The following is a 26,724-nucleotide window of genomic DNA, read 5'->3' on the forward strand; positions in this document are numbered from 1 at the left end:
TGCAGGTTTGCCAGCCTCAAGAGATCAAAAATCACAACTCTGATCCCAAAAAAACATGAGACTAGCCTCACAAATCATGAGTTAAAAGTGTCAAACCATGTTTTTTAATCTGTCATTTGGCTTTTTAACTCCCCCTCTATTAATTTCAGGTTGAAAAGTCCACCTTTAATACACACCTCTCCCTGGATAGGAACTGGATGGCAGTTCCCCTACTACTGACTTGACTCCCCACGTCTCCTATCTCCTGCTGGCCATGGAGTTCTCCCCTTTTCTGGGCCCAGCAGCACCACTTCCCCAGCCTCCTCTGGGGCGTCTCTGCCTGGATACCAAGTAAAGGAGACGTTCCAAGGCATCAGAAGGGAAGTTCTGCTACTGGGTCCTGGGACCCAGGTCAAGCAACAACTGCTCCCTAACTTCCCCCTTCACTGCCCTAGGGCCCATGAGGGCAGGGCTCAGTGGTAGGGCAGGTCTGTCTCCCCCACAGCCCTAAGACTCTCCCACAGAGCTTTCTAGATCACCTTCATGCCTGCTCACCTCATACTCCCCATTCACTTTGCAGTGTCTCTACTGCTCCTCACAGTCCATATGCTATGCACCGTAGCGTGGCACCCCGAGTCATAGTGTGGCACCCATTTTGCCAATGAGCAGGGCTTCAATCTAATTGAAAACAATAGGAGGTAGCAGTCAACTTTGAGGGCAGCTTCACTTCCACATGCAGACAGACTGCAGGGAGATGGCAGCTATCTTGTTGCTTTCAGTCCCACTGACAGTAATAGACGGTGGCCATTTTGAATAAGGGAAAATTCAGCTTTTCATGATGTTTTTTTGAGACATGGAAAAATATCCCAAATTTGCTAGTGTGAAAAAAATTAAGAGTTAGGGATGCTGGGTTTGTTTCTTCATTTCCAATGGTAAAATTAAAAAAAAAAAAATTAAGACAGACATTGTTAGGTATATTTTAAGGGTACAATTTTCAGAACTGCCCAGAATTCACTCACTGCTCCCACTGAAGTCAAAGGTAGTTTTGTCATTAATTTCAGCAGAAGCAGAGTTAGGCCAACATTGAACGCTTTTGAAAATCCAACCCTTATCTTTTTCTTCTACAGTACAATGAAGGAGAACCATTTTGTCACTACTATTTTGCATCTTTTTCCATAGTGCTTCTCATCTTCCCCTTTTCACAGTCCATCTCCCCTTTTCACACTACTGCATTCTTTATACAAAGTATCTGATGGAGCTAGATGATATGTGGTACTTTGTCAGCTTCAGATTTTTAGACCTTTGGATCAAAGCATTTGGGCAGCCCAGCTCCAGAGGGAACAAAACATAAGTGCATCCCATTATCCAAAAAAGAGTCAGAGGCTAGATGTGAAGGGAAAACACAACCCAAGGTGGTCAGTTCAGATGGCAATCTAAAAAAGGCCCTTGTTCTAAGACGACCTGAAGACTAGCTCTGTGTAGCCTGAAAACTTGTCTCTTTCATCAACAAAAGTTGGTCCAATAAACAATATTACATCACCCAGCTTGTCTCTCTTGTTCGAAGAGTTAAATTTCACCATGATCAAGGTTCTCTCCTCGGATTGACAAAATATTTCAGCCTAAGCATTCAAAATGAAGAGCACAGTCACACTTTGTTGCTCAGGGGAGCTAAATATCAAGGAGAATACAAACACAGAATACCCAGGAGCTCCTCTCTATGTCACAGAAAGATATCATTAGAATTGTTACATTCAACCTGTCCTATCTACAGAACCTGTGTTCCAGTTTTCAATCAGCTCATTAAGTTTTGTCGGACATCTTTTGGTTGCTGTTCTGCAAGAAGAAAATGACAAATTCTTATTTTCACAGTTTTATTTGTAAAGAACCTAGCATGAAAAGCTGTATTTAAATGTACTCCAAAACCTGAAAAACTGATGTCAGTTTATGATATGTTAAAGTGCTTGATATAACAATACTTTTTACTAATTTCTTTCTGAAAATAATCCAGTTCTGATTCAGTTACTAATAATGTAAAGACAAAAATAATAATAATAAAAACTTACTATGGAGACAGTTTTTTTTTTTTTTTAAACTATACAGGGCACATTTGTACATTTCAAGTGTAACATAGAACATTTCCCTATGAGATTCACATCTTCATATGACTGAAAGACAGAAATTTCTTAAATATGCCTTCACATAACTACTTTAAAGAGATCATTTTGAACAAAGAAACTAATTACAAATGTCAGCTCAGAATAAACAGATTTTTCACTGAACACAATGGAATCCAGTTAGTTTCAAAGAATTATAAATACATGTTTTAGAGAGAGACTCAGCGATGCATTTGATTTTCTGACTTTCAAGCTAGTATACTGAATGTTAGTGTAATAATACTGTGCAGAACTCAGACACTAGAAACAAGCAAAATTTGGTTAAAGAGTTTGCTTTGTAAAAGTAGGGGCCAGAGGGTTTTGGTCTTTCCCAAGATTCCATTTCTCAACCAATGAAGGTGCTTTAATACTGAAGTATAAATTGTGTTAGCTTAAGAGAATCCTGATTGGCTTCTCACCATTCTAAAGGGCTAGAATGATTTCTGTAGACCTCACAGAAAAAAATACTCTGTTTCCAATTATCAAAGTAATCTACTAAAAAAAACCCCAAAAAACCAAAAACGTGAAAAAATAAAGTTTCATTGCAAAGAACCATACCCCCAAGGATGTCAAGTAACTAATGTATTAGGGATGAGAGGCACTCAGCTGTGCATCATGCTTCAAAATACCTTAGGGCACCTACAGTGTTTTATTACATACAAGGGAATTTTAGACATAATATTCTTCCCATATCATTCACGTGGTATGAAACTTGACAAAATAAATATGTCCCATAAATTAATGTTTTCCATGTGAAGTTAAATACCATAGGTTTTTACATCTAGTTTACAAGGGAAAATCCATATTTAAAGTTTTAAAAGTCAGGTTTTGATTTATCCTTTAGATTAAAAGGACTATCTTTAAGAAGTCCTTTTCCTCTCATATTTGCCCCCTATGCCTGCCCTTTAAGGATGCCTCCATTTTCATTTCTACCCTAAGCCACATATATTTTCCACCTAATTTCCTTGTGGCCCAGTGTCACGGCTACCTTCCTTCATCAGCTATAAGTATTTAGAAAAACAAAGCACAACTACCAGGATGCAGATTCCTCTGGAAAGGAAATGTAATCCACATGCAAAAAGCCAACAGATCAATGACAAAATGGATCATTTTTCATGGTGTAATGAAGATCATTTAGAAGATTGGGAGGTCAGGTGGGAGGGAACATTAATACTAATTATAGGATATAAAATTGTTAATTTGCAAATAATGAAAATTAAAACTTTCTAAGCTCTCAGTATCACATAATAGTGCTGTATGGTTTCTGATACTTAGTTTATAATTCATTCAAAAATTCAAGTGTTAGGGATGAATTTTCAATTGTTGGCCATATCGCCTATTGACTTTAACTGGAGTGGCGTGGCCACCCCAAAACACAACCTTCTGAAGATGTAAAGATTAATTTAGAGTCAATGTACAAATGTGGACTTTTGGTACAAACCCACTGCATTGTTCATAGTCCCTCAAATCTGTTCTCCATAACTCCAATATTGATACTGCCGTCCTGCATAGAATACTTTGGAGGGTATTGGTCAATTCAAGCAAGAGCAGATTCATGCTTCCGAACAGCTTCAATTTGGCAAAAGCTCTGCCTTGGTTAAATCAAGAAGCAACAAAGAACCCCTCCCATGACAACCTCAAGTGTTGAGGATAGCAATTTGAATAGTGTGTCAGTAGAGAGTGATTGTTTTGCACATCTATTTCAATATCTGAACATTTCTCTGCTGAGCACAGACCAGTATCGTCTGGATGAGATCCTTGGATCTTTCTAGGCTCCTCTGCTTTTGGTCAGCATTTTTCTACTTATACACTACAACCCTTTCTTCAAATAAGACGGATGCTTTTCATCTGTCCAGGAAATATGGGGTGGGATTTCCTTCCTGACACCAAAATGAATCTATTACAAGAACTGCCCAGCTGGAGGGCAGTAGCAGAGTGGATATTTCTTACTAGCTTACAAAAGGAGAAAGTATGCCACCGTCAACATGCATGACTTTCTGCAGCTTGTGAAGTTATTCCTTCTGTTGCAGGTATCTTACACAGCGCTTTTACACTGCCATCATTCCCATAAACTAGCGCCATCACCTTTCTATCAACACTTAATACTTTTGCATTATCCAATTTTCATTTTGCCTCCATCTCCCTCAGCCTGCCCTTATCCTTAATCTTTTTCAAATACTTTGAAGGAGCACTAACTACCCTCATCCTACCTCACCATAGCTCACTGGAGATATTAAACCTTGTCTACAAGCTGGCAGTGACTAAAACGCCAATTTTCTAATACTGTTCTGAAGGTGGCAACGTGCAAGCAGGAAAGACAGACACTATTTCTAAACCCCTTCTCTGGATCTTGTTCCTCTCCATTATATTTATTTATTTGGGGGACACTAACTTCCCAGACATAAGAAGCAATGTTCAACATTCAGCCAAAATCTTTTGTAATGCACTGCAGTTCTGATCTACAATGTAATCTGTTATTTTAGTAAGGGTCTCTCCCCAAAGCAAAGATTGCTATATATACCAAGCTGTGTGATGTCCTCAGGCATCCACTGAAGAATAAATTGTGATCAAATTGATTAAACCAGTGAAACAAGCAAAAGGATTTCGAACCCATCTCCAAAGGCAGCTAATGGCTTTGAGTTAACATGCCCCCAGCTTTGCATAAATCAAATCTCAGTGGAAGGAAAACTGAATGATAGCATGCAGCAAATATCTGGGATGTATCACACAACTGATTTAGTTTTTATTTTAGCATATGGAACTCCAGCAGCTCCCAGTTTCTCCGAGTTCTGTGCCTGTGACATTTGTGTTTCTTTAACACATTATTAGTTTGAAACAGTATGAGACAGAAGCCTTGACACCAATTCCCCTTGCCTCACTTCTTTTCTATAGCTGAATTATTCAAAACCAAAGCGATCCTGTGCCTCCCAGGAACACTTACTCCCCAGGATAAAGGAAGACTAGTAACTTGCCAGTATTTCACAACTGGTTGAAACAGTCCTGTAGCACAGCAAAATCGGTGTTTGTGGCTCTATAGCAACATAAAAACCGAAACAGAGCTTGGTTCATCTTCTGAACCAAGTTATTCAACAAACCTATAGAAGCAGACAACCTCTTGAAGCATACGTCATCATCCACAGTACAAATGCAGACGGGGGAGGGGAAATCTGAACAAAACCCAGAAAGAAGAGGGACAAAATGACAAATCAAGTTATTGACATTTCCCAAATATAGCCTGGTGCTGTACTGGATTTTTTTAAAAAACAGATGATATCAGGCTTCTTGGAGGCTCAACAATTCCTCATGTCCAGTGTTTAAACATTTCATTTGCACCTCACCTTGTGCTGATTGATAAAAATTACACAAAAGATCTTAAATATGACAACTCACAGCTTATACACACGGAGAGGCTTGGATCTTTAAAACATAAAGTAAGGGAAACCGTGTACAGTAGGGTAAACGGTATACATTCACAACATTTCAAAGAATGAGATGATAGCAGTGGCTACATATTGATACTTTGCTGTGTTCTTTTGCAACACCTGAAAAAAGCCCTGCTGAGTTTGCACTGTATTTACACATTGACTGGCTTCTTCCTTGCTACCAAGCAGCAACATCTCTCCCCCCACCCCCCACAGCTGTCCCACGGTTTTAAGCTACTTATTTTCAGCACAAGAACATTGTCTAAGAAAAGTTTGAAGATTAATATAATTTCTTAAAGAAGATAGCATATTTACATACATCTAACACATGAAAATACTCTATTTTATTCTGTTTCAAATAAACTACAATACCGCATTTTAGCTTGTCTGCAGCTTTAGGACAGTCCTGAATCTGGTGTAAACTGGGTTTCCCACTCCCACCCGATAACAGGGTGCTCTGCTTTACAGTGATGCACTACCGCAGCATTCAAGTTCTAACAGGTCCCCAATTTTTGTTTGCTTGCTTAGCAGAGAAATAATGAAGTTCTCATCAAAGCCATGCTAAACATCCACTCCTTTAATGAGTGACCCTTCTAGGATGATGTTGAAATCTTGTAATGTCTGTAGGACTCTGAGGAGGGAATTCACTGTCATGCGGTCCCGCAGAAGGGCGTTCTCCTCATACATCCTTGTGATGGCAGGACACTCTGCTAGCAATGGAATCCATTGAGGAAGGAAGTGATCCCTACAGAGAGAAGAATGGAATTAATGCAATCTGCTGTGTCCAGCAGAACTTAATCTGAACTCTTGCCTTTAACACACCCCAGAACACAAGTGTCCATTTTTGCATAGGTGACGTGTGTCATTTGCACTCAAAAGCTCCCCATATAATAATTGGGATCCCGTTTATATTATTATTTATATGCAGTGGCACCTAGAGGCCCAATCAGGTGAGTACCACATTGTGCTAGATGTTGCACAAGCATGTAATAAGAGATGCCCCACCCCAGTTTTCAGTACAAATTAATTTGTTTTTACTACTTCCCTATTTCTGTTCAGAGAAACATAAGTACACTGTTGTATTTGGGTCAATGGGAAAAAAAAAAAAAGAAAGAAAACTTCTAGAGCCTACTTTAATATTAATCCCTGACCACACTGTAGATGGCATAATGATTTCAATTTTTTGAGGACTGACATGGGAGAGTAAAGACAGGGGAAGAGATCAAGGAAGTCAGATTAATGCCATGGGGAAAGATTCAGTTTAATTTCCAGGCCATTAGCAAGGAAAGAAAAGTCCAGGAATTCTGTATTGGTGAAATGCAGGTTTAAAATTATCTAGATACATAAAGACAAAGGAAGAGAAAAAGGAAAAAAATATCAACAGAAGTGCTCAAAATCCTATTAGGAAAGGCAGATTTTCTTCCCACAAGGTTTAGCAAAGACAGAAATAGCCATGTGCCCGTTTTCATTTGGGTTATTAAAAAGAGAGCTGGGGGAGGAAGAGGTGGACTGATTCCTCTTTTGAGGGCACCCTGAACTCACGAGGCCTGTACTTAGTGTATAATATCATGTAAAGAGAAGCTCATGCACACAATTTCCCTGCATTACCATGAATTTCATTAAAACAGAAAAAAGTGACTTGCAGAAATGTATATGCTAATCATCAGGAATAATACATATCTTACTTAAATTTCTCTTCTGTTCTTAAGGACATTTATTTAAAAGTATGAACTGGCCAATTTATATGTCCAAGATATTTTAAGCTGGTAAATTAAAGTGTCCAATAAGAGTGATACAGAGTGTTCAACTGACTAATCCAACATTAGAGAACACCACAGTGAAGAATGCTGCTCTGTACCTAGTCCCCAGGCAAACCAGGATTTGGAATTTGCCATCCTTCCCGATGTTCCTTGGTGCAGTACTGATAGCATTTACATAGTGACAGAATGTTTTGCAGGATGATCTCTGAAGCAAGACGTCCTCTTCGTTGTCCCCAAACTGGTCAGTGGTTTCAAAATAAGCAACTGCTTTCTCTGCAGAGAGAAAGTAAAACCATGCAATGATTAATTCAAAACACTTTGAAGCCACCTCAGCACCTTACAATTATGCAAAGAAAGCCATTAAAAAAAAAAAGTCAGCATGCGCCAAAAGCTACCTCATGGTTACTATATATCCTATCTAAATAAAGTGTGGTAGTCTCAGAAACTGCTGTGTGGTGACAGTTGGCAAATGTGGTCACTGTATATTGTACCTTAAATTAGCATCATGAATTAGTTTAGTGATTATAGGCATTTTTGTGGCGCTAAATAGTTTAATTATTCCCATTTTATAAATGCCATTAGCTACTAGTTACAGATTTCCTGAGTGAGATCTTCCCTCAGGCTAAGAGCCTTAATTTATTTGTTCCCTTAAAATATATTCCTGAGTCCCAAGGGCTGAGCAGTATGGACCAATAGATAATAACCTGTATAACATCCACTGAATAAGACTATTCTCTAATCGGTATCGCTTTTCTTCAGATTGTAGTTGAAAGCCATTTCCCAACACCTCATTTACTAGGTTTGTATCTTATGAAATTGCCAAAGAATTGCCTTCTTTCTTTATCAAAATATTTCAATGAATTACTGTTTATGAAAATGCAGTTCTAATAGATGGCATGCAAGCTACCCCTACAAATATGTCTGTATCAATAAGTCTCAATCTGAGAAGCAAAACCCTCTATCATTTCATGTCTTGGTTGTCTGTGGAGAAAAGGTTTTCAAACATGTAGCAGTTCTTGTGAAGTGGACAAATTTGGATTTGAGGGAAGCCAAGTTTAATTTGGATCAGAACCTGAACTCATTTCCAAAAGTGGTTCCAGAGCTCATTTCTAGTCACATGCTGCAGTTGTACATTTCCTCCTTGTCACCTCCTTCCCAAAACCATTTCTTCTCATCTTTTGCTGTCTCAAAAGATGTAGCTCTGGAATTATTGTACGTAAATTTGTCCTTGTTTTTCCCAGCAAGCCCTCCCCACACACCCCTTTTGCTATTGCTGTGTACAATCATCATCCTTGCTGTGGCTCAGACTTGTGTTCTTGGGTCATCTTTGACTACTTTTTCCTTTCTCCTCATACATCAAGTCCTATTATCAAGTCTTGCTACTGCTTGTTTTGCCACATATGAAAAAAACAAACAAACAAAAAACCAAAAAACACACCTTTCCTTCTTTTGCTTTGTGACACTTTTATCCTCCCCTCCCTTGATTACGAAAAGTGGCTCCAGTACTGCCTCCCCATTTGCCACATATTACGCCTCTCTACTGAGTTAGGAAAACAGCCACTAAAATCTTCATCCTTTCCTGAGCAGGCCAGATCACTCCCCTCCCGCAAACCCCTTCACTGGCTCACCCCTACCCACTATATCAAATTTAAGATTTCCCATCCCCACCCTCCACACCCCATTCACTGGAATCTGCCAAAAGTCACTGGCCTCATTTACATTGTTTCCTTCTTCAACTCCTGACACTGGGCTTTCATTTGCTGCTCCCTCTGCTTGGGTAACTTCCCAAACTATGCCAGCCATTCCCCTCAAACACCTCCTAACACCCGCTTCTTCTACGAGGCTAAAATACATTATTAATCCACATCAGTTAAAGACCCTCCCTACTCCCCCCCAATATTATATATGTGTTGGTGACAAAGAAAAAAAAAAAAACCAAAAAAAAAAAAAAAAAAAAAAAAAAAAAAAAAAAAAAAAAAAAAAACCACAACAACACGGTTACTATCCCAAGTTAACACCTCACCTGGGTTTTCCAGTTCACTTAATCTCATCTGTGCCTGTCTTTTAAAATGAAAGCTGCTCAGGGCCCGGAGTGTATTTGTATTTTTTACAACACAGAGCACAATTGCACTTAAACAACACTCACATAGGGTTAGATTAGGAGACTTAAAGTTTGTCCTGTAGGAACTGAATGGAACCCAAGCTTATTAAAATCTGAGGTACGCACACTTGTGGCCATTTCCCTCTAACCCTTTCTCCCCTCATCCCAACATAACACACCAGTTTACCTATGAAATCCCAGATGAATACATTCTTGTGGAAAATCCGAGCAGATTTGAATCCATGGTGGAAGACCTGCTCCAGTGCTGCAACCAGGCCATTTTCACCACACAGTAGAATGGTAAGGCTGCCTCTCTATGGAACAAAAAGATACGGTTCTTAAGTACAACAAGCTTCAAAGCCTGGTGTAACTCTGGTTACTGGTACACTGATCCCGGTTTTCCTGGTTATAAAAAGGTTTACATGTATTTCCTCTTCTAATTACAATATATTTTATGATAGAGTACCTCTTTCTCGGGCTTGTGAAAATGTTTCACAATATTGTTCACAGCTTCCCCAATTCCTTCTTGGATCTGCCCTGCATTAGGTTCTGTAAATTAATAGAAAGCACAGTCGCTGAATATGAGAACATTAAGACAATGCACATTAAATCAAATTCACACACTACCAAACTTGGTTCAAACTGCAGGAAACATTCAATCTTTAATACAGGAAGAGCTTATGGAGTTATTTGCGCTAAGCAAATCTATGAATCTCAGTTATAGATGACCAGGGAACAACATCAAAATGAATCAAATTAATTGCCAGACAAACTGCACAGGCCAAGGACTTTCCTTTATAAATAATTTATTTCAGTTAATGAAGCTCTGTCCATCACATATACATCCAGCACTCTTTTATTGCTAAGAGTTCTTCACAGATTTTAGGCCAGAAGGGACCAATTAGAATCATCTAGATTGACCTCCTGTATAACACAAGCCCAGGAGTGCTGCCAGCTTTTCTGCCACCCTAGGCGGTGGAAGGTCCCGCCCCGAAATGCCACCCCCCACAGAGGCGGCGGAAGGTCCTGCTGCCGAAATACTGCCGCAGTCGCTGCCCCCCAAATTGCAGTGTCCTAGGCGACCGCCCAGGTCGCCTAATGGGTTGCGCCGGCCCTACACAGGCTGAAGAATTTCACCCAGGAATTCCTGCATCAAGTCCACAACTTCTTGCTGAACTAGAGCATATATTTAAATCTAGATTGGATGCTTTAAAAAAAACAAAACAAAAAAAAACAAAACTTCAAGGTGACAGAATCCACAGCATCCCTTGATATGTTAATCCAATGGTCAGTTACCCTAACTTAAAAAAAAAAAAAAAAATGGTGTCCTATATATGGTCTGAATTTATCTAGCTCCAGTTTTCAGCTATTGGATCTTGCTACATTACAGCTCTCTACTATCAGAAATCTTCTTCCCATGTAGGTATTTACAGGATGTCATTGTGTAATTTATTAACATTTGTTCTGATAAGCTAAATAGATAGAGCTTCTTTCATCTCCCACTCAACACTGAATCATTCTCAGAGCTTTTTTCCCCAAACGCTTGCCAATTTTTCAACATAATACAATTCAGTGTTTTTGTTTAAAATACGGATGGCCTTCCACATGTCAAAAGTAATGCCTCATGTGAGTTGGAAGGCAATTGAATTCCTGAGCTTTGCCGTCCCCACCCTTCAGGAAATGCTCTGAACTCGTGCTCAGACATGGAACCACACTCATGGAAAGCAGCACTGGATTCATGTTGCTCTTTAGATTATGTTTTGCCTGGAGAGAAACAGACACTGGTAACTGAAATAAAATACTTAGTATTTAGCACTTTACAATAAGCATCAAAATTTTGTGCTCTGAGTGAGAGGTTTTATCCCCATTTGACAGATGGGGAAATTCAGGTAGATTAAGTCATTTGCCCAAAGTCACAGAGCAAATTAGAAGCACAGTGATGGTTAGAAACCATTGTTCCTTCAGACTGGACCTAGGTTTTAGAGGTTACAATCCTGTTAAAGATGCTACAAGGCTAAAATACATTATTTTATTTCCCAGTAGTCACTACCCCCATGTTATAGCTGTGAGCACAGGAAACGGCAGGGGCTTACTTGTATTTTTTCCTGTAAGGGAGGTGATACTCAGTCTGCGAGCTGTGGTTGGGGATTTCTGTTGAGGGGGGGTACGGCACTGCTTCCCAAGATCTTCATCCGACATTGAAGTTATCAGTTCTCCAATAAGAATTCTCTCCAGACTGCCATCATCAACTCCCTTCCCCAGCCATCGTCCACATGGGAATCTGTGGTACCACCCAACAGAAGAGTTTGAACTAGCTGAACATTTTAACTTGAATTCAAAGTTTAGGGACATAACTATTTCAGGGCTCCACTATGGCCCACCTAAACACTTATCTGGTGGAAAATAATCTCCAGAGTCAAAAACTGCCATTTAAAAAACCAAACCCCTCTACTTCTAAGAAACGGAAAAAAAATTCTGTCTTGGAAAAAGAGAGAGATCTCTGTTGATTGTGCAACAAGCCATCCCTATTATCAGAGCTGTGCTAACCATCCATGTTTCTTGACTGCAAAATGTAATTAAGACAGCAATGTTAGCTTTAGCTCCATTAAAAACAAAGAAAAACCATCTACATTTGTCAAATCAAAAGGAAATAGCCTTCAAGCTTGTATGAAAGCACTAGACAGTAGAAAACAAATGTGTTATACAGAAGTATTTGATAAGGCTCTTTTAGGTTTCTACATATACAAAATGAAAGCATGTATAGCCACAACTGCAGATTAAAAAACCCAAAGACAACAGTTACTTACCTATACTGTAACTATTTTTCTTCGAGATGGGGTGCAGACGTATTCCACTCATGTGTGCACGCACCCAGCACAACGAAGCCAGAAAAATTTGTTCAGCATTATCCATCGGGGCGCACTTACACCTTCTGACCCCAATATACCCTCCCATGGCTCTGCAACGACAGCACCACCCTGCCCCCTACTCAGTTCCTTTGCCCCAGGTTCCAATGCTGGAGACGCTGAAGCTGAGCGGAAGGAAGGCGGGTTGTGGCATACATGTCTGCACCCACATCTTGAAAAACAACAATTACAATACAGGTAAATAATTATATTTTCTTTGCTTGTGAGTCACCTGAATCCAGGTTGGCAACCATGGTGGTTGAAGACATGGATTCAGGTGACCCACAAGTAATTCCAGTAGGTGGTAGAGCTCTGAGTTTACTTCAACAATGAGCACAGCACTGCCTTCCCAAAGATTGCATCTGACAGATGCTGTGGTGTAAAAGTATGTATGGAAGACCATGTAGCCCTCAAATGTGTAATATCACAGAGAGCCACACTGAGAAACAACACCGAGAACCACAACTGATATCACTTAGGCTCTTGTCAAATGAGTCCATAATGTCCATGGGGCCACAGTCTGAGCTACTCAAACTGTGGTAATACAGGAAGTTATCCACCTGGAAACTGTCTGCGGAGACAAGCTGACCTTTCACCAATCCTCACAGGGGATAAAAAAACTCAAGGTGATGAACGAAATGGCTTAGGCCTTTCCGGAAAGAACACCAAGCACTGACTCATCATCTAACGCATGCAGATGCTGCTCATCTATATTTGAGTGCTGCTTAGGAAAGAATATATACAAGTAAATAAGCTAGTTAAGGTGAAACTGTGAAATCACCATGGACAAAAACTTCAGATGTGGTGTTAAGAACGTTGTCTTTGAAGAACTGAGAATACGGAGGTTCTGCCCGGAATGGCTTGTAACTCGCTGACTGCTATAGACCCAAGAAAGGCTATCTTTTGGGAGAGGAGATACAATAAGAGGTTGCTGTCAGCTCAAACGAAGGATAGGTGAGGGTGGCCAGCACAGTATTAAGGTCCCACAAAGAGACCATTTCCTTCACAGGTAGAAAATACTTTTTAGAAATCTTACTATTATGGAGTTTGGGTAAACTACTTTCCTTGGATCAGAGGATGGAATGATGAAATCATTGCCAAGTGAACCCTCAAAGACCCAAGGACTTCAAATATAACAAATAATCCCAAAATGTCCTGAACACGAGCTGACAGACTGAATTCCCTTAGATACTGACCAAACCAAAAAAACCTCTATTTAGCCAAATATGTAGATGGTTTTATACCTTTAAGCAGGATTTTATTAACTCTTTCCAAACATTGCCCTTCCTCTTCATCTAGCCACATACCATCCACACTGTGAGGCGTAGATTGCTTAGTACGGGATGAATAACATGGCTATCGTGCTAAGTCAGCAGGCCGGGAAGGAGAGGAAGAGATTTGGGAGGTCGGACAGATTGAGAAGGTTGGAGAATAAATATTGTTTTGGCCAAGCTGGCACAATAAGTATCAGTTTTGCATGGTTCAACTTCAGTTTGAGGATAACCTGCGAGATGAGAGGGATGGCCTATGTAAATCCCAAAGGCTGTAAAGTGCTTGGGAGTCCTTAAAATAAAGTTGCCAGTTTTCTCAGAAAACAAAAACTAACCAAATGCTAAAGTCCTCTTTGGCCTGCTGAACTTCAGGAGCTATGCTGGAGTTCTGTAGCCATCAGGGCCTTATCACAGCCGCAACTATATGTCTGGATGAAACATCTGCCACATCCAGTGCTGACTGTAGAGACATCGTGGCCACCAAACAGGCCTCTGCAATCAATGCCTTAAACTCTTCCCTGGAGGATTCTGGTAATTTATCTGTAAGTTTGGACATAGCGCCCCAATTTACAGTCACATTTAGACAATGCTTGCAGGTTGGCAATGTGCATTTGTAACGAGGAAATTGAATACACTTTTATCCTCACCCAATCTAACGTTTAGACTCTGATTAGAAGTAGATTTATACCTCCTCTGTCGTACTCGGATTTGTCACAGTCACAGGGAATTAGGAGGTGGATGGAAAATATTCAAACCCTTCCATGATGACATAATATCTAGTCAGTAAGCTTAGCCATGGGTGTTATAGACACTGGGGTATTCCAGAAATTTGGCAGGATCCAATATTGCTTCATTTATAGGGAGAGCCACTTTCCTCGGAGCTGAGGATTGAAGAACATCCACTAACTAATGGGTTCTTTTGAACACACAGCCTGAATATCCAATGGAGATGCCATTTATCTCAGGATAACTTGATAGGATTTAAAGTCCTCTCGTACCAGAGATGAGGATTCAGGCATGGTAGCATTGTCTGGCGAAGAGGAAGAAAAAGGAAATGGAACCACCAGAATCTCTTGTGCAGGGGTTCTCAAACTGGGGGTCGGTACCCCTCAGGGGGTCGTGAGGTTATTACATGGGGGGGTTGCAACTTGTCAGCCTCCACCCCAAACCCTGCTTTGCCTCCGGCATTTATAATGGTGTTAAATATATTAAAAAATGTTTTTAACATATAAGCAGGAGGGGAGGGGGAGGTGTTCACACTCAGAGGCTTGCTATGTGAAAGGGGTCACCAGTACAAAAGTTTGAGAACCACTGCTCTCATGGCAATGCATTTGACTGTACCAAGGGTTCAACTCCATCAAGTCAGAGACAGCTCCTCAGCCTGTGGCTAAAGCACAGTTGGCCCATGTGGAGAAACTACCAGAGGAACAGGTGATCTAGCCTTGGACTGAGAGGACAATTGGGACCTCACCAAACGAGGAACCTCCCAGGAATTCCAAGGAGGCCACTGTGGATGTGGCATTGATGGCCAGTAGGAGGTAGGCCAGGAAGCCGATTGTGGGAGCAGTACTGATCACGATACCGACGGTGACTCCCAGGAGGTCTCGAGCTTGGATAGCTGTATCAAGAAGGCAAAGGAGAGGAAGAGGCTTCAGCACTTAATCTTGAAGACACTTCCAAGTAGCTGGCAGTAATGTAGGAACCACTCCAGATGGGACCAATAAATGGCCCACATCATCTGCAGTCCAACACAACAGCCTCATTGGCACCAATGGTGGTACAGTCAAAAGCAATTTGAGTACTGGTAAAGGCATCACACTTGGTACTGAACCGGACAGTTGGTACTGAAAGTGAAGTGGGTACTGGACCTGCAGATGTACACTGTTCTGGAACTGTCATCAGTACTGAAGATAGCATCTCTGTGCCAGCAGTCCCCTAGCTACTATACAGGAAGCAGACTATAATTCAGGACCCTGGATATGAGGAGGTGCAGACAATAAGTCAGCCATCAATCCAGGAAATGCAGAGGACAAAGAAGATGAAGCCACTAAAGTCAAGTGTTCTTAAGTGGTGAGTCAGGAACAGACAGGCATAGCAAGTTTGCTGCTGCCTGATACATCAGTGGTATGGAGAGTGTCTGTGTGGACACCATCATCATCAGTGCCGGTCTCAGCAGATGCCCCCAGAGTGGTACCGGAGTCAATGGTACAGTCTGGTTGATCAGCCACTGGCACTGGAGAGTGGGTTGAAGGCCCAGCTTTATCCACATCCCAAAAGACTCAGGATGTCAGTCTGCACTCCTCCTAGACAAGGAGGATAAATCTCTCTGAACACTGGAGCTGCCCCAGTCCATTTTCCTCAGGGTACCAGAGGAAGGAGAACGAACGATCCCTCTTTTTGCTGGGTGAATAATCCAAGTCTGGACATGGAGCTCCTGTCCATTCTAGCTTAGGCACTCTCTGGAGGACCTGATGATCTGCAGCGGTCCCCAGAGCTGAAGTGAGACTCATGGCTTTCTCCATAAAGGCACTGCCTTCAAACACAAATCTGTGTTCTCTTCTTAAACAACTTACTGGTAGAGAAGCCTTAAGTAGGGTGCCCTTCACCAAGGCACAATGAACTTCGGATCGGGGGAGGGGGGGGTTCACTAGTAGGGATAGCAGCACCACCACATGATGGACAATGTTTAGAACCCAGAGAAGGCATCACCCTGGGCTAAAATGCTACTAAATATCCTAAGCTAAATTAAATCTTAAGGTACTACTCAACTTAACTATTTACAGAAAAATAAATAAATAAAACCACTGTGACAAAGAACGTGGGGTGAGACACCACACTGAATGCTCCAAATCAAGCTGTGGACAGAGAGAAGGACCTGGTTTGGGGAGGTGCCAACTCATACAGCCATGGAGGCACGAGCGACTCCCCGATGGGCACTCCTAAGCAAGTTCTCTGGTTTCGGTACACTGAGTACATGCACACTAGAGTGGTATGCACATCTGCAGCCATTTGAAGAACTCATTTTCTTGAAAGCTATACTTCTGTATTCTTGTTCAAGTATTCTGACATTTAATGGCTTTTTAAAACCAATTGTTTATACTTCCATTACGAAGATTTACCTAAAATAAAACTGCCATTCAAGCTTTTGGGAAGAAAAATGGAATTTATTTATATACAGCTGTGCTGGACAGACATAAGCCCATCAATTTGGCTATTAGAGGCAATGGTGATAAGCACTTTAAAATTATGCAGTCTGTCCTGTCTCAGCAGACTAATAAAATCTCATACTTTCAAGCCTCCCCATGTATTTCTAATCAGATTCTTCAGCTTCAATTGTAGGTTTCTGAAACCTAGAGAATTTCAATTTGAAATTCTCCATCTCTAAAACCTAAATTGAGTCGCCTGTCTCCATCATAGTTCAGCAGACCCAAAAAGGACACCAGAGATCTCTAGTGTTTTGTCGATCAGGCAGGGATTTCAGATTTAGAAAGTTAGAAACTTTGAAACTTGTTGCTTACTTGTATGTGTGTCCTGTAATTTCACTTCTCACCATGACGCAATCTACCAGCCACTTGGCTAATAATCCTGAGTTGTCATGACCAATCTGAACAGTTGTTAGCTTTCCTAAATTCTGGCACTGCAAATGAAAAAAAAACAGAACAAAAAAACCACCACAGATTTTATTCATTTTATAGAAAGATGGCCCACAATAGTATAGTTCATAAAGCAAATGAAATTAAACAAAATAGTGAAGCATGGATTCTTAATTAAGCAAATGCAGCTAAAAACAGCATAATTGAGGTTTCTTTGTTCCTATTTTATTCAGTTAGGACCTCAAAAATGTATAGCCCATTAATAGATGTATATTCTTTGCAGTGAGAGCTTACGATACATAATTATAAGTCATGTTAACCACTTTGTTTTTAGCTAAACAGGCAAGAAAACTGTTTTTATTTATGAAATTTGTTTTCAATATGTTCAAAATTACAAGATATTTTTGAGAAGCTGAATAAGTAATCATTCTGTGGCAGGAAACTAGTCATTATCATTAAATGCCAATGTGCTCAGTTCTTCATAAGACAAAGTACTCACCCTGAGAAGCTTATGATCACAAAAAGACAGACAAGTAGAAAACGATACTGCAACGTCCAGAGCAATGTTATTTAATATTTACATAACAGTAATGACCAGAGGCCCCAATGAAGACTGGGCACCATTTTGTTAGATGCTATATACAACACAACATATAAAGGGCAGGTCCCTCACTGAAAGAGGTTACAATCTAAGGTCCCAATCCTGCAAACATTTATACATGAGAGTATCTTTACACCCACAAGTAATCCCATTGAACTCAATGGGACTACTCACAAGAACAAGTGTTTTTCGGAACAGTGCTTTAGATGTTAACATAGAGACTTCCCCTGTTAAATACATTATTCATCTAAGTGTCTTATAGCCAATGTGGACAAGCATTTGTGAGCATTGCAGAAGAGGTGGGGTCTTTACAAGGGATCTGAGTGATGAGAGATAAAAGGTCTGGCATACTGGGGGATCACTGTTTACGGAGGGATGATCCGTGTCTCTTTCATCCCAGAGCATCTTTGCTGACACAAGACAAAGTACTACATCACCATTCATTCCTGTCCAGGGCCTGTTCCTCCATTAAGCCTAGTCTGGTCATGTCCCCACGTAGGATATCTCAGGCCTTGTCTACACTACAGGGGAAATTCGATCTAAGCTACACAATTTGTTATGTGAATAGCGTAACTCAAATTGGTGTAGCTTAGATCTACTTACCACAGGGTTCACACTACGCAGTTGACGGGAGACGCTCTCCCGTAAACTCCCTCTACTCTTCTCGATCTGGTGGAGTACAGGAGTCGGCGGTGGAGGGATCTGCAGTTGATTTAGCAGGTCTTCACTTGACCTGCTAAATCGACTGCAGATGTATCAATCGCTGCTCATTAATCCCTCCATAAGTGTAGACAATCACTCAGTATTTAGTCAGTGGTTGGCCTCTAGGTCAGACTGACCTTGATTGTGGTTGCATTATTTTCTTTGGCATCCTATCATTTGTCTGTCTTTTGCAGTGTCCCCACCATCATAAATCTTGTTGCTGGAGTCAATCCAGTATCCTCATTTCACATTCTACTCTCTTTTTAACATAGCTGGTCTTAAAAAATCATTCCACTTCACATCTTCAATCTTCCATTTCTACTGCCTCCAGCCTTCTGATGTTTGTTTCATTCAATGCAGCTGCTTCCAGAACTGAGTAATAATGTTAGTAGGCTGGTATGATAAATTTTCATTTTGGTACCAGATGCAATGTTTTTATCAGTCCATAATTGTCAACTGATTGATGAAATCAAGGCATTAATTATGTCTGATGCTATGAAGTTATGAAATTGTTGGATCAGAGAATGTTTCTATGGGTATGTCTGCACTGTACCAGGAGATGTAATTTCCAGGTCGGGGAGATGTACACACACTGGCTTTGAGTGAGTCAGTATACTACAAACAGCAGTGTAGCAGCAGTGGCATGGGCTAGCTGCCTGAGTACACACCTAGGGTATCAGAAGGGATTGTACTTGGGCAGTTAGCCCAAGCTGCCACTTGGGCCAGAGCTACCTGAACTGCAACTCCTCCAGCTGCAGTGTAGAAGTACCCTAACGTGGCTGCGGAATGCACTGCTTGCTGACATGGGTTGCAGCACATACTTACCAGACCAGGGACAAAGAAGAGTCATTAACTGTAATGACTGTGCTCTGGATTTAATGCGCTTTCTCCAACTTGTCTTCAAGAAAGGGGAAGTGGAGTGTGTGGAAAATCCCCAAACAGAACAAAGGGAGAGAGCAAGGATTTAAAAAGGACTCTCGGAAGGCAAAAGGGGGAAGGCTTTTGGAGGGACAGGAAGCTTTGGCAGGAGTGTGGAAGAGATGAGCAGGCTTTCTTAGCAGGGGGGTTGGTTTAACTGTGGCCTAACCATGGTCAGGGAAAGCCAGATGGGCTGGAAAGACTCATGAACTCCAGGGCAAGGATTCTAGACACCCCAGGTGACTCTGCTCAAGTCCAAAAGAACTGAGGAACCAGAGAAATCTATACAGGGGTATATTATTTTGTATAGATTCTGTGCAGTGTGTGTGTGTGTGTGTGTGTGGCAGCGGCGTTCACTGTCATGTACCCCTGAAGAGGTAAACTGTAAACTAGCAGACCTTCACCTTTGGTGACATTCTGGGGAACATACAAGAGCTGCTGTTAGGCTTGGGGAGATGGCACTAGTTTCAGGACCTAGGAAACTGGACTGCGGAGTCCCCACTGACAAGAGGAATGTCAGACACAAGGTGTACGACTGAAGCACATGCCTAGAAGTCCCCTGCCATGCACATTGCCTAAACTTTGCCCTGCCCCAGCAGGCTAAGGGCATGTGGGATTCAGCATTTTGATCCCCCACAACAGACTTGAGTGTCCAGCACGGGGAGCTCAAATAGATCTGGGACAGCAGGGAGACAAGCCCGAAGATGGAAGAGAGGGTAAGAGTGGCATAGTGAGGCTGTTGTCACTGGCAGAGCAAAGGGAAAGCAGGGAACTGTAAGAAATGTCATGAGGGATGTAGGTTGAGAGGAGTTGTACAGAGCTATTCAGATGAGGACAAGAAGTATAAATTAGACACGGTGGGTAAAGGAAAGCCAGTGAAAAAGTTCCGACAGGAGAGTGATATGTTCTGTCCATCAGTAAGGACAGTAACTTTAAAAGCACTAGCTTTCTGCTTTTCATTTAAAATCTACAGTGACCTTGAACACTCAGACGCTATTTAAAGAGTTGTGCTCTGAACACAAAATAAAAACTAGTAAAATAAATGTTCTGGTGGTAGTGCTCAATACTGACTACTGAAAAAAGAAGAGTGCACTCACCTCAAATGTCATTTCTAGAAGATTTTTAGGAATCTGCATTACTCCTGTATCTCCTAGTTCTCCTGAAACACAAATCCATGGGTTTGATGTGGTGATTGCATTGCTTAGTTTTTTGATAGGGATTATCACAGTCCTGTATGGAATCACTAAAATGAGAAAAAACAAACAAACCAGAATTAAAGCTGCATTTTTTAAAACGTAGTTTACACAATATAGTATAATTAGGACTTTGCTCTTGTGCTGTATCTCAGTAGCATTACAAGTAAAAATCTTTCTCAATACCGAAGGTAAATGAGACAATTCTAAAAGTATCCAGAATGCAGTATTTGCACCAACTATGAAAACAGATACTCTGAGCATAAAAGAAAGAGGTCATGAAACCATTTCAAGTCTAGATAGCTCAGTTATAGACAGAAAAAGAATAATTATGTTAAAATAAAGCTGATCTGCAAAGCAGCTGTTGGGTGGTTTCAACACAGGCACCAATTATTACTTGTCCATAAGAGCAGCTTCAAGTACCAGTTCCTTAAGTCTCTGCCATTGCAAACAAAATGATCTCATAGATCTGCACATTGAGAAGAGACCAGGAGCATTTTGCCCTTCAAATTTAAACAATGTCCTTTGGGTTTTTTTGCTGTTCTCTTGCAACATTTGGAGTTAATATACTCAAATGAAGACCTGCCAACATTTTTCAGTGGTTATATGTGCCAAACATGATGCATAAGCCAGTAAGTCAAACACTATGAAAATGGACCCCAATATAAAACTGAGATAGTCTCCCACATTTAAAATCAGAGAATGAGATGGGGAGGCATTCCCTTACTTGTGCATAAACAATATATTTGAGATTGATCTGAATAACCACCAGGTGTTGCTGTTGTACCACAATGAAAACTAGGAGCATTCACCTTGCAGTTCAAAGCAATAAAGGACTTCAGAAAATGCCTGCTTCATCCCATCTCCATTTTAAAAGTGGAACATTATAATTCGAATACATCATTATACCCCTACGTATCAGAATACTGGCAAAGCTGCTAATATGAGGTTGTCAGACTGAAGACAGATTTGGAGCTTTCATCCTCTAGCTGAGTGGAAATATTATGAAGCAGACTCTCAGTGGACACACTTCTCTCAGCACCACTTAAAATATATGGGAATCTCAGTAGGGCTTGATGCTTAATGCATAGTTGAGTGAGAAAAACAGGGCTGGCCACTTGTCCCAACTTGCACTGGACAGAGTGGAATCACACCCGTTTCTACTGCAAGAGTTGCTTTCCTGATGTTTTGCAAACCTGGCATTTCCTTTGATTAAGGAAATCATCCCTTTTTACTGGTGCATGCATCATCTCAATATTGTACACACAATGCCACAAATTCACTCTTGCGTCCCAGAGGAGTAAGTTGCCAACACTGATGGCCCAGAAAACAAGATACAGTAAAACCTCCATGGACACTGCACTCTTTTGTAATCACTCATTTCCTTAATGAAAGCTTAAGAAGAGGAAAAGTTAAAAGATAAGCCCAAACTTTACCTAGTCATCAAAGACTGACTTTATTTCACCTTCTAAAGAAATAAGGATGTGAAAATAAAGAGACCAAGGTCAACACAGCAACTTAATGGTAGCACTCCCCACTGTTAGGGAGGGGAAAACAAGTTGATGTCTAGGTTTTGGCCCATTGTCACTCCTTGAGTATATAGGAGAGGAGGAAGAAGAGGGGAAACAAGCCTTTCAGTCATGTGGGGAGGGATAAGGAAAGAGAAGGGGAAGGTACTGGTCACACTGGTGGCCAAAGGGACAATTCCATTGGCCCCCAAAGCAGACATGCTCTACAAAATAGCTTCCACCACACAGAGTGACCTTGCACGTAAAATGCATGCGAGGTCACACTATGCAGAGGATGCCATTTTGATTCTGTACGTGGTCTGCAGAGGTGCTGCACAACTGCACATGCAGTCCATGTCAATGAAAATGTTGAAACAGCTTGGTGGGTTAAAAGTCCATGTGGCTGACAGGTGTGAACTCACCCATCAGTTAACATAACTATAAACGTAAGCCCATAGCCGCTGATTCTGTGGGTGCTCCAGGGCACCCACAGAAGAAAAACAGTACTTGGCACCCACCAGCCAGAGCTGATCAGCAGCTACTGCCGATCAGCTGTTTGGTGACTGGGGGAGGCACTTGGGGGAGGGCGGAGAGCAGCGAGTGGCAGGCGGGCAGGGCCTCAAGGGACAGGTTGGAACAAGAGCAGGAAGAGGCAGAGTGAGGGCAGGGCCTTGGGGGAGAGGGAAGAGGCAAGGTGAGGACAGGGACTCAGGGAAGGGGCAGAGATGAGGTGGAGTTTCGGGGAGGGGGCAGAGTGGGGGCTGAGCAAACCCAGTGAAAAATAAAACTCAGTGCCTATGCTTAAGCCCCACTTAAGACAAAAGGAGTGTGTGTGTGAACCCACCCAGGAGTTTTTGGGCTGAGTGGGATAGCTCAGTAGTTTGAGCATTGGCCTGCTAAACCCAGGGTTGTGAGTTCAAAGTTAGGGAACTGGGGTAAAAATCTGTCTGGGGATTGGTCCTGCTTTGAGCAGGGGGTTGGACTAGATGACCTCCTGAGGTCCCTTCCAACCCTGAGATTCTATGATTTGTGTAGGTGTGTTCGAGCGACTGAGAAAGAACACACAGAAACCAAGGCGACAGACAAAAACAGAGGGAGAACCAGAAGAAAACTGGCAAGAAAAGCCAAGCAGGAGCCTTTAAGCACAGCGTGACCCTGCAAAAAGCTAGAGAACTTTTGGGTCTGGCGTTGGCTACAGAGTCTTGGGGGCTGTAAGCTAAGAAAACGTTCCTTCTGTTCTTGTCTCCTCCTTCATTCAGAGACACATGACTTCGAACACTCCTCATAAGTAACCAAAACTGCATGGAAGAAATATCTGAATATCTCCAATTTCTACTTTCAAATGGAACATCTCCGAAGCCCCAAACTTCAATTAGCTGCTTGGGTCAAAAGGGGCAACAACACATAGTGTACACAAAGAGACACGAAGTGCCTCATCCTTCAAAGCGTGCTCTTAACATGCCCCAAGGAGTCCTATCTGTTGCTCAGAGGCTACAAGGATGGTGTACATATAGTGGAGAAATACGGGGGAGCCTTGAGATGTGGAGGACTTTTCTGGGTTAAAAAAAAGAAGATGAAGGGCTACACAATTCTGAGATATAGAAATTGTACTAGGACACTTAAATGTTAGACTATTATCTGAATGCTACTCTCCTCCACGATCCAATTCTGTTATCCAAAGCACTCACAAGTGATCTTACACTTAGCTGGTTACCCAAAGCAACACCCAGAGGTGCTGATCTCAGTAGCCATGACTGCAGGCTTCTTGGTAAGAGCCCAGATACACTGATCATGCTGCAAAGTGTTGTCTCAGGATCACTCCTCTGTCACCATGACAGTGACTATTTTTCATTCAAGACAAAGTTTGAGTCTCCAACTCACTGATTGTGGTGAAGACACTTGTGAAGCAGAAGTAATCCACAGCATTGAGCGAAAGAAGGTGATAGAGGAACTGCTCTCGTTCTTCTTCACAGCGTAGGAAAGCATAACGCTTATAAAGTTTCCTGTGAGAAACAAAAATATTGCTGTCTCTTTAAAAACAGACACTAAACCAACATTAAAAAGGTCTATGAACCCCCAGAACACCAAACTAAGGGCTAACCTACATATATAGAAAGTATTTTGGGCCAGATCTGCCATTGGCGTAATCTGGCAGAAATCCATTGAAGTCAGTGCAGCTATTTAAACCAGCTAAAGCTCTAACCTTACGTATTTAATACCAGTAAATAAACTCCTATACAAAGGCAGATACTTCCAATGGTGATGTGCACCAATTCCAATTTTTATACATATTGTATATACGCTGTATGAAGGGTTAATAAGGGGGGGGGGCCAAAGGGGATTCCACCCCCTTTGCAGCTGACACCCAGAGCTCTTCCCTTCCCATTTCAAAGTAGTTCAACCACTGACTGTAAATTGACATGTGTGTGAAGTCTGACACGTCAGCATTTGTAAATCCACTGGGGTAATTTGTTTCCAACCAAGACCAAATAGCTAAGACCTCAGCTCACCTTAGCCCAAGTCTGCTAAGATCAATGGACATGAACTAATTCTATTCAAAAGTACAGCCACCCATCTGAGCCTCTCATCCTTCAGGCTTTCCTCAGACCTTCCCTTCTGTGGAGTGGGAAGTGTGAGATGTCCTAATCTTCTCACTGTGTACTCTGATTGGGTTTCTCTGCTCAGGGTCTGCAAGTGGTGCTGCGTGGCTCCCTTTCAATCTTCTAGTTTTGGGAGATATTTGGTCCCCAGCAATCCAAAAATTGACAGGGTCTTGATAGAGGGTGTCAAGTAATAGCCTGTCCCAGACCCATGTAGGAAACACCCTCTCTCTGATTGGTACTAGCTAGCTCCAGTCCCAGACCAGCTGCAGAGGCAGATAGCTTTTCATAAGGCTTAGTTCATAAGGCAACCTTGGAACCCTAATCAGGATACTGTGATAAGGAAGCTTTAAAAACAATAAGTTACCCTTACTTAGCGAGTGCTTGGTTAGAGAGAAGCTGCTTTAGGTGCTGAGACAAAAGCTTCTTTTCAAGAGACAACCTTATCCATGCTCGAGCTCGACCCACATCAGTCTTTATCTCACTCATGTTCTGAATATGCCTGAAACAGGAGGGGGGGGGAATTAATAAAATAAATCACAAAATCCTGCCCATTTAAAATGGCAGCATCAAATATGGTGCAGAACTTGAATTTAATTTGAAAAAATCCCTGGAAATTAAAACTGCTTGCAAGATACGCAAAAATGCATTTCCCACACCCCGCCCCCCAAATTAGAAAAGTCTTACCAGAACTAAGTAATACAGAGCTCACACGGCTGTCAGCAAATATAAAAAAAAGCTGTTTTTAAAACTGTCTTTGAAAGCTAGCATAGAGACAGGGCCAAACCTTGTTAAGAAAAGTTTTTAAAAAACTTTAAAAACCTATTAGAAAGTCTATAGTACAGTTTTGCAAAGCCACTTAGAATTGTTTATACTGTGCATTGACCGTATCTGCATTGACCAGAGGAATGTAGTTAGCACCTTGCTGGTGGGGGAGTGGGGGGGAAGGAAGAAGAAATGTTTGAACACTGTTCTGGCTACCACTAATCTATAGCATACAGACTAAGGTAATAATACACTTCAAAAAAGAAATACAGTCACGTTGGGAAACCCAGTTATGCAATAGCAGCTCCCTTGACAGCATTAACAAATATGGTATGTTTCGGGAGCTACCATCTGAACTCCTAAACTATGATATAGTCTAAAAGCAGGTTTAGTTGAACAGTGTTAAAATGCCAGTTGCCACTGACAGTCCCATTGTAGCTATCACTGGTGGTGGCAATGATGGGAAATTTAAGAAAGAGGCCTACAGTAGACAAAGCCAGAGATTTGATGTGTTCCAGGAGCACTGAACACATGACTCGGACCTACCTACGCTGTTAGACCTCACCCGTGTTAACCTTGCCAGGAGACTATTGTGTTATAACGGAGGCTTCTGACAAAAATAGTTTTCACCAGTGCAGTTGGTATCTCAAATGCTAGTTTTCCCCCAGATATTTACACCAATACCCCTTCACACTTCCAGAGAAGTATAAAAAAGGCCTTGCGTAAATGACAGTCAAGCCCAGTAGGTTTTCCACATGTCTGTTTGTAAGAAAGCAGAGCTATTCTGAACAGTTTTTTTAAAAAAAACTTCCCATGTTCCAACTTGGAAAGAATACTAGAGGCTGCAAATCTTACAATACATGCAGCTTTAGAACAGAAAAAGACTGGCATGGCAGATTGTTGCCTTTGAAAAAAAAATTACTACAAGGAAAAATGAATAATGGTTTTCAGTGCATGGAAAAAGTGGCTGCAAACTTGTTAATTTTCACTCAATTTGCATGTTAAGTGCACAGGCAATTCACAATGTTCCATCCCTTTGTGTAAGTCTCTAAGCTTCCACCACGACTGAAGTGAGCTTTGTTAACACCTGCTTTCTAACTCACATAACATCCTTGAAGGCCCCATGTGCTCTACAAAATGTCCCATGTTAGGAAATGTGACATTTACTCCAAAAAATTGTTTGATGAAGTTGTGCTGCAACTGCTGCTTATTATGCTGACTAGTATAGTTTCATTATTACCTTGTATTCTGC

The 26,724-nt window shown here is 41.4% G+C and overlaps 1 protein-coding gene across 1 annotated transcript; it reads right to left on the minus strand.

Moving 5' to 3' along the window:
• Positions 1-4,306: 4,306 nt before the first annotated feature.
• Positions 4,307-25,230, minus strand: LOC117889344 (DENN domain-containing protein 5B-like). Its single transcript, XM_034793336.1, has 9 exons — positions 25,081-25,230; positions 23,989-24,110; positions 20,504-20,649; positions 17,111-17,229; positions 11,509-11,696; positions 9,882-9,964; positions 9,603-9,729; positions 7,413-7,587; positions 4,307-6,299 (listed from the first exon to the last, which is right to left on the minus strand). The coding sequence occupies exons 1-9, from the start codon at positions 25,194-25,196 to the stop codon at positions 6,116-6,118; spliced, it is 1,260 nt and encodes a 419-aa protein (XP_034649227.1). The 5' UTR covers positions 25,197-25,230; the 3' UTR covers positions 4,307-6,115.
• Between the last annotated feature and the right edge of the window lie 1,494 nt (positions 25,231-26,724).

This window comes from Trachemys scripta, chromosome 17, assembly GCF_013100865.1.
Source record: "Trachemys scripta elegans isolate TJP31775 chromosome 17, CAS_Tse_1.0, whole genome shotgun sequence".
NCBI classification, from domain to species: Eukaryota; Metazoa; Chordata; order Testudines; family Emydidae; genus Trachemys; species Trachemys scripta.